General features: G+C 37.4%; 1 protein-coding gene across 1 annotated transcript; it reads left to right on the forward strand.

Moving 5' to 3' along the window:
* Window positions 1–1,480: 1,480 nt before the first annotated feature.
* Window positions 1,481–11,055, forward strand: LOC116302428 (heme A synthase COX15). The gene is made up of 10 exons (XM_031711717.2): window positions 1,481–1,621; window positions 3,577–3,684; window positions 4,079–4,175; window positions 4,590–4,776; window positions 5,370–5,556; window positions 6,628–6,798; window positions 7,130–7,211; window positions 8,158–8,312; window positions 9,029–9,142; window positions 9,756–11,055. The coding sequence occupies exons 1-10, from the start codon at window positions 1,559–1,561 to the stop codon at window positions 9,888–9,890; spliced, it is 1,299 nt and encodes a 432-aa protein (XP_031567577.1). The 5' UTR covers window positions 1,481–1,558; the 3' UTR covers window positions 9,891–11,055.
* Window positions 11,056–11,631: the final 576 nt, after the last annotated feature.

Consider the following 11,631-nt stretch of genomic DNA (forward strand, 5'->3'; position numbering starts at 1 on the left):
TGACAGAGGAAAAAACTACAAGAGGCACTAAAATGATTTTTCACAATTATTAAATATGTTTAGCTTGCCAAAATACGGTATGTCAGTTTATGCAAAAGACATTGCCCATTGAGAAAAGGCGAATTAATGAAAAAGTTTGACTACTAAAATTAGAACTTGCTTTCATATTTTGCACCTTGAATTTTCGCTCCACCTCAACGTTCAGGTATTGAAAGTCCCCAACAGACAATAGAGAAATACAATCACAATATCGGCCAAGTACAAAAAGTGTATCAAACTTATTATTTGAGGATTCAAACTAATAAAAAAGATATTATTTTTACCTGATTGAAGGGGATTTTACTTGCGATGTTTTTCACCAGATGCTCTCAGTTCGGCGTATTTGTGCCTTTATGCTTAATTCTTCTATTCCGAGCAGCTTGACTGTTTCTCAGCTATCTTAAAACCTCTTCTTTTTACTGGTAAACAACTGATTCCAACAGTAAATGCTAAATTTTCTCTCAAGTTTAAAGTTTTTTAAACTTTTGACTCAGTGAATTCAACAAGTTTGTTCATCGAAAATCCGGCTCTTTCGTAAACGAGTCCAATCTACCTTCATTTTAGATGTCCATTAGATAACTTGTCATTTTGAAAACACTGAAGTTCAAGTCACAAGTACGTGTTCTTGGGATACAGCAATATTAATTGTATTTCAGTTTAGGTGGAGAATTGTGGAATAACTTACAGTCTCATCTATAACTGCAAACAACTCCAAAATGAGTGAGTCTCAATCGAGCGACCATTGTTTTGATTTAAAAACAAGCTTGAATGATGTTGTCTCAGCTGAGTATTTTTTACATGTGTTGTTTATGGATTCCTTCAAAAACCTTTCAGAATTTCTCAAGGAATTCCTCTAAACACATTTTCTCGTCAAATCGAACTACTACATGAAGCTTGCTTGTCACTGCTGAACCCATGACGTCACTACAATCTGACCAATCAGGAATCGCATGCTAAAATAGCTCAGACTTGCGCGCGGAGCCAAAAATAGATTTTCAAGAAACTTTCATGGGTCACAGGGATGGGCTCTCTTACTTCATATTCTCTTGGGGAGCATTAAATTTTTAGGAGGGGGAGGGGGTCCGCCTTGGGAAACATCGCCGACTTTGGACCACAAAACAGACTGCCTCCCAACTGCTTCCCTCGGTCCCAGCGCCCGGTTCCCGCCGACTAGCGGTCAAACGAGCGGCTTTCCATTAACACCACAGGAACCCCAAGAGCATGAAACATGCATTGAACCTTTTCATAACAGTTGCCAAGGGTTTTTCTGTTATCCCTACGTGGAACATCTTGGAATAATTTATTAAACGTTCGACTTTTCTTGTCAAAAGTAATGCATAAGATGAAAACAGACGCTATGTTTCAAAACTTGCTGTAGACTCTTTTTATCTTATGACATGAAGTAGTCCGCCAGATTTTTACTCCTTCCCAGGCTCTCCCTGACATTACATAACAAAGTCAAATCATTCGAGTCTCGAAGCATGAAAAACTCTTCTTAACAAAATCGAACAGTTTTAAAATGCTGAGTGGACGTGCTATGCTTCTTAGTTGTCAGGCTTCAAGCTCTTTTCTTCGGCAAGTGGTAAGTAAGCGTTATTTTTTGAATTCCTAATTTTTACCAAATAAAACGCAACCGAAGTTTGAGCTTGAAGACAACATTTCGTGCTCGAACGATACAAACATTTTTGACAGTAGTAAATTAACCTTTGGGAAAATCGACCGGGAGTGACTAAAAATAACTGTTTTCCTATTCTGAAAAGTCTAAAAATAATCAATTTTTTGTGAAATTTCATGGTGAAATTTTTGACCGTTCCTAAACCACAGGAAGCCCAGACAGAGTAAAATTGCATAAGTTTTGCATAAGCAGTGTTGTGATTAAGAAATCCTTGAACTGATATATAAAGGATGTGACAAAGTGATTATATTACTGTTAGAAGCTCAGGTAGATTGTTGACTTTCTTTATAAGATTAGATATTCCTGTATTAGATATTCTTGTATACGTTGTATTCGGATTCGAGTCCCGTTGAGCTCAGTGTCGTATGTCGTATGTGAGTAGAGTTGTTTGTTGGTTCTCTCCTGTGCTTCAAGGGTTTTCCAGGTTCTCCGGCTTTCCTCCCGCCACAAAAATCAACTCCTAAATTCCAATTGGAATTACAGTGGATGAATAGCTACTCTGTAGAAATGCCACTGTTAAATCCCATTTATTTATTTATTCATTTATTCATTCATTCATTCATTTATTCATTCGCTCACTCATTCGCTCACTCACTCACTCACTCACTCACTCACTCACTCACTCACTCACTCATTTACTTATTTATTTATTTATTTGTTCAGTGAACTGTAGTCTGTAAAATGTACATTTCTTTGACCCTTTTCTCAGATGATATAATTGTATATTATTTTTAGTATATAATGTATATTTCCGGCCCTTCACTAGTGGTGGCTTGTAGATTGAACCCCCTCACTCTAAGGGCCGTAGCCACTGGTATGGTTGGTCTTCTTTCAGAAAAATAGTTTAAAAATGTAAGAAAAACCAAAAACCCTCAAAAACCGGACCAATCAGAAATTTGTCCCTGCCTCTCTGCACCTTTGTAGGAGTACAAATAATGTTAAGTGCTATTTTAGTTTAAATCAAGAAATGGAATAACTAAGATTGGTAGGAAAATAAACCTTCCCTTTCAATGTCCTAGTGACTGGCCTGGTTTCTGTGACCCACAACTAGACACAACTAAACAGGTGTATAGCCCATAGGATGCACATAGGGTGCCTGTGGTATTTGTCTTTCTATTCCTATATATTATAAATTCATTTTTTTCTGGTCATTATCCTGAAAATCATGCTTTCTAATACAACTCCCATTTCTAGTTTGCCTTTGTTCAATATTAGACCTCTTTGGCTCTGACGTAACATTTTCCCATTTCAGACCACATGTCATTCCCTAGAGTATCATTTCTTTATTTAAGGTTTGTGCTTGGTTGCACATGAGAAGACACATGAATATGGATACAGTTCAAACAAAGAATCTTATTCTCAAGGGCATGACACATGGTCTGAAATGGGAAAATGTTATGTCAGAGCCGAAGAGGTCTATTGTTTAGTTGAGTGGCTGAATATTTTAATGCACAACTAAGGGTAAGGCTGAACAAAAGAGAACTTGAGGCTGTTGTATTGGCTGTTGCATGGAGCAAGGGTTATTTTCTATCTCTGACCACTGCCGGGTATCCTAATTGCCTACTGTATACCATCATGAATGCACATGGGATAACAGATTTGGGATTTCAGGATAACGAAGAAAAAAAGTCATTTACTGCCTTAAAGTCGGTCAGAATATGGAAAAACTGTGCTCTCAGTCTTGAAAACAGAACTCAACCCAATGGCTTCCAACCATGTATTCAAGATCTTGGGCACAGTTTTCCCTATCTGGAACTCTAGGACAATAAATAACCTTTATGAATTCTACTGAATACTTTTTCTCACAAATGTGAAATGTTATGACGCAGTAGAGATTTTGATACATATATTCTATTTTTCAGCCATTTTTGACCCAAAGGGTTGGGTGTGCTTCAAGAAACTTTACATGTACCAATGCAAAGTTGAGTGGTACATCATTATGGCAGTCACTGAGACAAAGGGCTTTATCTGTGAGTATTTTATATAAAATGGCATTTCTTGATGGTGGTACTTGCTATCTTTTGATTCCATGGTACAAGAAGATCCAGTATGAGTTGTGCATATGGTGATGAGGGGGGGGGGAGAGATAAAGAGCAGTGGCGGACTCAGCGGAGGGGTGCAGGGGGCGCGCACTTCTCCCTGGTTCGACTTTGTGCCCCTACTTCAAAGATTTAACCAACACGAAATAATTTTTTCCCCTTTGATTCTAAGGGGTGCACCCCTCCCTGTGTTAACTATGTGTGCTACACCCATAGGAAAAAAAAAAAAAAAAAAAAACAGCCCAAGAATTTCCTGGTCTAATTAGAGAATTTATTTGATATAAATTAACTGTCAGTGACTACAAACTACCAATTTTGTTTATAGCTGAAATCAAGAACTAGTGGTTTGTTGAAAAAGACTTTAACTACAGAATCATCTACAATACCTTTTGCTGAAACACCAAGAGCAAGAAAAATTACAGGTTTGAACAGCAGTTGCCATGTTGTTGTTTTCAACAGCCAATGAAATTTCAGGGTTTCCCAGAGCCTCCGATTTGAGGAGCCTCTGGGTATGAGAATGACTGTTTTACCCAAATTTAGTCTGATTAATCTCTTTCCTGATTGGTCAACTAATAAGCATTGTGTATACAATGTACGTAAACAAACATGTGATGGCATTATTTTGAATTTGGACTTCCAGAACAAGCTCTAGCAGACATACTTTGTTCCCAGGAGTATTTTTTCTGGGAGTGAGAAACGAGTGACAGAACTTTGCCCCTGGGTTCCCAAGGATGCATATAGTGATGTTTGTACTCAAGCTAGACCTGAATGCATTCTGTTTATCAATCTCAGAGAAGGACTATAATTTGATATGATTGCATTGTTTTTCTGATCAGGATACTGGTTGCTAGCATGTTCTGGCATGACATTTTCCATGGTGATCCTTGGTGGGGTCACAAGACTAACAGAGTCAGGTCTGTCCATGGTAGACTGGAATCTCATCAAGGGTATGAAGCCTCCCACCACACAACAGCAGTGGGAAGAAGAATTCAAGAGGTATCAAAACTTCCCAGAATACAAGATGTAAGTTTAAAACATACATGAAATATTTGTTTACAAATAGAATACTTTATGTCTTATTGAACTTGTAACCGTAATAATTTATTAATTTATAATCTGTAAATACCAATTTAAAAAATTTTCAAATATGCATAATTATTTATGCATCTGATGTAATAATTCATAATTTGTAATAATTTCAGAATATTCTCATGTCTTATCGCACTTGTAATGTAATAATTTATTAATTTATAGTCTGTAAATATCAATTTAAAAAAATTTGCATAATAATTTATGCATCTGGGCCCGGTTGTATGAAGCCTGGATAGTGCTATCCAAGGGATAAATCTTATCCAGTGGATAAATTTATTGGATAACAACATCGATTTATCCACTGGATAAGGATTTACCCACCGGATAGCGCTATCCAGGTTTCGTACAACCGGGCCCTGATGTAATAATTCATATTATTTAACATGAACTTTTTCATGGAATTCTTTTTATTATTATTATTTTAATTTTTCTTTTTATTCTTTTTATTATTATTCTTTTATTTTATTATTTTATTATTATTATTTTATTGTTATATTATTATTATTTTTTTATAATGGAAACAGTTCGAACCAAGGGATGTCATTGGATGAGTTCAAGCGTATATGGTACATGGAATACTTCCATCGTATGTGGGGCAGAGCGATTGGTTTGGTCTACTTCCTACCTGCTGGGTACTTCCTGGCCAGAGGGTATTTCAACAAGAGCATGAAAATAAGAACGGGAGTTCTTGGAGGGCTGCTGGTATTCCAGGTAAATTTTATTATCTCAAAATTCGGCTCTTTCTTGGCGTTGCAGGGCAAATGAGCCATGAAGACAATACAGCAATAGCCGAGAACAATGTGTTTGGAGCTAAACAACATATCAAACATTGGTGGCGTATTTTCCTGTGTCGCTCTTTAAGAAAAGGAACTAGTTTTACTCTAATTCTTTTCAATAAAGAATTAGGGTTGTTTTTAAAAAATGCGTATAAAGGTAGATCTATCAATGGTAAATAGATTTCTCGGATTTTTGAGAGAGATTTCTGCAGCTAACGATGGATGGAAAGCTCTTTCTACGTCAACTACAACCAAATATGGAATTAATCATACCATATATGGAGTGAGCTTTCTCTACTCTAACTTCGACATTAACATATAGAGGAAAGCTTGATATGATACCCTTCAATACAATAACCGTAACCCAGAATACAATACATCCTGCAACACCAAGTAAGACCCCAAAATTCATTCATGCATCATTCTTTTGGGTTGAGTGTAATGTTTTCTCATTCCGTGCTCCGTTCATTAATAAAGCACGCAGGGAGTGACGTAAGCACTCAAGAAGTGTAAGGAGAAGCACGATACATAATTAATTAACTGGTTTCCAATTTGGTCCAGAGGTGAGAGGCGAGTGCAATACTTCTCCACCACTCTCCAAAAATGATAAATTGGAAACGTTATTTACCGCCATTTGCGTTGCTACGCGGCCACCCCAGACAAAAATCGCTGACGCCATTTACACGCCTGTGTGATTCAAAGGGCGCCAAAACTTGTCGATTGTTTACAAGTATTATAAGCCACACTCACCGGGCCTATCCGCGCCGATCCAAACGTGTTTGATAGAAGGCAGTCTATTGCAAAGTGCACGTCGTGATTTATGTCTGAGGTTGCCGCGTAGCAATGCAAATGGCGGTAAAAAATAAGAAAAGGGGCCTAATAAAGCACCATGTCAAACATTTTCACGAACAATAGTAGATATTTTCACTGAAATCTTATTTTGCTGATTGGGTTAACGCCAAAAACGTAGCAAATTTAGCATATTTTTGTGATGTTTTCCCCATAGGGATTACTGGGATGGTATATGGTCAAGAGTGGTTTAGATGAAGACCTAATCAGCAAGACTGAAATCCCACGTGTCAGTCAGTACAGACTGGCCTCGCATCTCTCTGCTGCTTTTGTATTCTACTCTGGTCTTCTGTGGTGTGCGATGTGTCAACTCATGCCACACCCAAAGGTGAGCTTGACTGGGATCTGATTGGGTATGCATCTGCAGGCCTCAGTTTTGGTTCTTATTAATCATTAATAAACTAAATGGAGGCGGCATTGTCGAGTGGTCTTAGCGTCGGTCTCGCAACCCGTTGGTGTTGAGTTCGAGTCCCACTGTGGCCACTACCTGAGACTGTATTTGTTTGTTTTTCTTAAAACACTTTGTTTCTTTGATTATTTCTTCATTTCAGTTTCATTTCAGTGTCCCCAATTAGTTGTATAAACTAAATACTTCGACACTTAAATAAAAAGTTATTTATTAATTATTTAATTTCCAACGTTTTTATTTGATTCTTCAGTATGAATTAACCAAAGAATTACGAAAGTTTCGCATGTATGCGCATGGCTGTAAAGGACTGGTTTTTTTGACTGCAGTGTCAGGTATGACGATGAGAGTATGTACTCTTATTATTGAGGGGGGAGGGGTGGGGATATGGGGAAGAGGTACCTCATGACAGTGACATGCATATGCAATTTGGCTTGGCGACTTATATAACGACGAAGGACGAAAAGATTCGCAAAAAAGTAAATTGAGAACGTATAGAAGGTTTAAAACAGTCTATAAGCAAGAAGAATACCTGAGAGAAGTTAGCAACATCAAACATAGAATAAGTCTTACACAACTCAGAATCAGCGATCACTGTCTTCAGATTGAAGTGGACAGATACACTCGACCATACACTAAACCTGAAGAAAGGCTATGTCTGTATGTAAGGTTGGTGTAGAAGATGAGGTACACTTCCTTCTAACATGTTCAAATTATATTGTAGGAAGGAAAAATCTTCTGAATAAGATAAAGGAGGCAGCAAACTTTAAAGTAGAATGGTTAAGCGAAGAAGAGGAATTCTTTTTTTTTTTTTTCTTCAAAAATTCAATTTTATCATAAACCCCAACAAACCAATCCAAAAAATAGTTGCTAAATATATACGTGATTGTTATAAAAAGAGGGATATTCTAAAGCAATAAAATCATTGACAAATTTAACTTATTAATATTTTGGTGAAAAAAGGAAAAGACATTATATATAGATCGATGGGCGGCGATCGCCGATATCATTATAAACAAGAAGTCACATATATTAGTTTATTGAATTATTCTATATTTTTTATTGGCAGCAATCCAATGTAAATATGTTTATACGGAACCAATAACATACGTTGTCTTGTCTTGTCATGCATATTCATCCGGGAAGCACCACGTGCAACTTGCTTTAAGATCCTTCAGTAACCTGTCTGTGACGAACTTTTTAAAAGTACCAGGAATGGAAAGTGATACGAATGACCTTAAAATCAAGGCGAATTTTAAGTTGTGTTTCCTTATTCTTCAGGTGCATTTGTAGCAGGTCTGGACGCAGGTCTTGTCTATAATTCATTTCCAAAGATGGCTGATCGTTGGATTCCAACGGATCTCTTAGCGCATCATCCCACGTGGAGGAACTTCTTTGAGAACGCCACAACTGTTCAGTTTGACCATCGGATTTTGGTAAAAATTGATAAGATGTATTGTTATGAAGATTTATAAATATAAATGATCTATTTGTTGCAAGGCTATTCTGAACGTCGTAGGGGCGGATCAATAATAATTTTTTGGTAAATAGAGTTATGATACTAAGACCAAGGTCAACTGTCGAACTTCACATGAGCCGAACCTAATGACATCAGAAAAGACCGTCTTGTTATCCATTCAATTATGTTCTTTTTTTTAACAGCAAAAAAATAAAAAATAAAATAAAAATAAAAATATAATAATAATAATTAATAATAAATAATAATGAAGTTCTACGTTTGACCTGAGCCTTAGTCTTGATGAATAATTGACCCTCTTTTCCAACTCAAATGTACTTCAAAATTAAAGCTCTATCGAAAACGTCCAAGAAAATCTAGTTTTACAATGAATATCGTATATTAAGGAGGAAAACAATAGGAAAAATCTAGTTGAGTAGCTCATACATTCCCCTATAATGGGCTACTCATCTCGACTATACGGCGGCCATTTTGTCGGGTGCCAAAACAAAACAAAGATGACGGAAAATATATAGAGTTTCGTTTGTTTGTCTTTCTTTTATGGGTAAAGGTGATCGATGTGCCGTCTTAATTCATCTTTTGTTGTATTCTCTTGTGGTGAACTGTTAATATCAATCGACGCCATTACAAATTAAAATTGAAATTTAGGTTAACTATTTGTTGTATTTTCTTCAGGGAAGTACAGTTGTAGCTGCTGTCACTCTGCTCTGGGCCATGGCCAGACCACTTGCTCTTCCTGGACGCGCAAAGTTAGCTGTCAATTGTATGGCAGGAATGGCTGGTTTACAGGTATGTGGTGGTGGCGTTTTTACAAGGAACCTCAAGTCGCTCTGTAAAATCGTGCATTGTGATTGGATGTTTTACTCCTCAGTTAACCCTAGCATTATATTTCTACAGCCAATTATTCCATTTGCTTTTTGTTTCATATTTATCTATTCGTTCTTTGACTTGTTTGTCGGTTCACATGCTTGCTTGTTTGTTTATTCGCAGGCAACACGAGTGAAAAACGTCTGCGCATGCTCTGAATCCGTATGCAAATTACTCAAAACATATGTAAATTTGACTTTCAAACATGCCTGATAAATTGGACTTCACAAAATGCCATGCTTGAAACTTAAGGGTAATTCTTTCATATTGTGTTTGTTAATATAGTATCTTGGTCTGACAATAGTATACTCTCGAAATTTTTTGTATACTTGGAGAAAACAAACATTTATTTTCTCACTCAAACTCTTCAAAATTCTTAGAAAACGTGCTGAAGTGCACGCATGCGCAAACGTTTTTCACTCGTGTCTTCGTAGGCCCCTTTGCTTACTTAACCTTGCATCAGTGTTTGTTTGCGTGTTTTCCTTCCTTGCTCTTGTCTCACTAATCCATTGATCTCATAATTACTTTGATTCAGGTTACATTAGGGATTCTAACCCTGCTATACTACGTGCCAACACACCTGGCAGCCACACACCAGTCAGGATCACTGGTTCTCCTTTCTCTTGCTTTATGGCTCACTAACGAGTTGAGAAAACCAAAAGTCCTTTAATTAGACTTAAATACAAGTACCAATGGATTCTTATGGAAATATCGTTGAGCATACAGAGCCTACACGTCACTGTTTCTCCTCAGGACTGAACTGCAAACTGTGGCGTCGCGAGAATACCAGAGTTTGGGAGCGCGTTTTTTTGCTTTAAAATTTCCCGCCAAATCCACAGGAATCCCATCATTATGAGCCATGGAGAGAACCATTTTGTCACAAGAAGGATATAGTAAAGAGTCTCCAATATGTGAGCTTTAGGACCTTAAGAGGCAAAGAGGAAACATTCGAGTGTGTAAAAAAATAAATAACTTAAATTAATATAGATAAAGGAAACTTTCTTTCGTTGGTACTTGTAAAGCTAACCAAAATAGCTTCATAAGTCACTTTTTTAAATAGCAACTAGGTACTCTGTATGCATGAATATTTGATACTGTATGCCCTCCACGACTTCCCTGCTAGCAGAGTCTCTCTTCGCTTTCTCTCCCTTCTTTCAGGCGGGGAGGAAGGAGACTGCCGATGTAGAGCGTTTCCTTTGATACACAGCCGTCCAGGACCGTGGACAAACGAAACCAGTTTTAAAACCGGTTTTTAACCGGTTACATGTAGTGCGCATGAGCAAATGTAACGCACCGTGGCGCCAATCATTGTTTGACGAGCCGTGGCAGTCAAAATTATGACAGCGTTGCTAAGTTACGCCACGCAGATGCTACAAGTATACTTCCTACATCGGCAGAGTCTTTTTCTCACTCCACCAAAACAAAAGGAAAATATGCTCTGCTAGCTGGGAACTCCACTACGAAATAAGATCTGGGACTCCGGACTTCAGGTTCGGCATACTTGCTAGTCGCAAAATGACGTAACATATCACAAGGACAAGGTCTGCCTTGCAGATAGTGCAGCAAAGTTCAAAAATTAAGCTAGCATGTTCCTAAGACTGCGTTTACACGGTACCGGACGAATTTTTAACCGTTCAAAAATTTGACTTCTACATAACATACATCGATCTTGCATTCATTGATCTACATCCCTAGTTACTGTTGCTATGCCGGACAAGCTAAATTGTGTTTTTGATATACAGCATGGAACAGACACCGATTGCTGAAAATTGTAAATGTCTGTCTTAGAATCAATGCATTTTAAAGGTACATTAAGAAATAAATCGATATCTTTATTTTTTTGGTCGGACATTTGGTATTTCATTGGGAAAACTACCCACTTGAGCATAGCCGGGATCGGTCTACAGTCGAACCTCTATCAAGCGGTCAACCTCTATTAAGCGGTCACTTGGCTAAGTCCCGTGGGTGACCGCTTAATAGAGGTTCGACTGTATTTTATAAAAATACGCTCTGTTTACACGGTACCGATCATTGACAATTTTTTTATCCGTGCAATTTAAAAATTCGTCCGGTACCATGGAAACAAAGCCAAAGGCTGCTTGTTACCAGCAATAGTTAAGCAACGTTCTACTCGTTCTCTAAGGTCCAATTATAATTTTAGTCTTTTTCCTTGTAGGACGGAACGTTTTCTGCAGTCTTTTTTTCCTTCTGCTGTTAAGTTATGGAATTCATTAGATTTGCAAATTAGGAATGTGGAATCTCTTTCTATTTTTACGAAAGATATCTGTGACAAGTTTCTTTCTTTGAAATATAATAAACTATTTAATTATTCTATTTCAAGAATAGCGTCAGTTCTACATGCTCGATTAAGGTTACAAGCCTGTGCATTAAACGAGTACTTGTTTCAAATC

Source organism: Actinia tenebrosa, unplaced genomic scaffold (assembly GCF_029948245.1).
Source record: "Actinia tenebrosa isolate PJP-AT-01 unplaced genomic scaffold, QUT_ActTen_1.0 PGA_scaffold12__29_contigs__length_12842862, whole genome shotgun sequence".
Classification (NCBI taxonomy): Eukaryota; Metazoa; Cnidaria; class Anthozoa; order Actiniaria; family Actiniidae; genus Actinia; species Actinia tenebrosa.

What these genes read in the sequence shown, in the direction of transcription:
- LOC116302428 (XM_031711717.2), top strand. Translation starts at nt 1,559, where the DNA reads ATGCTGAGTGGACGTGCTATGCTTCTTAGTTGTCAGGCTTCAAGCTCT. An exon ending in AACTCATGCCACACCCAAAG is followed by an intron (nt 6,799 to 7,129) that starts GTGAGCTTGACT and finishes TTGATTCTTCAG; the next exon opens with TATGAATTAACCAAAGAATT. An exon ending in CAGGAATGGCTGGTTTACAG is followed by an intron (nt 9,143 to 9,755) that starts GTATGTGGTGGT and finishes ACTTTGATTCAG; the next exon opens with GTTACATTAGGGATTCTAAC.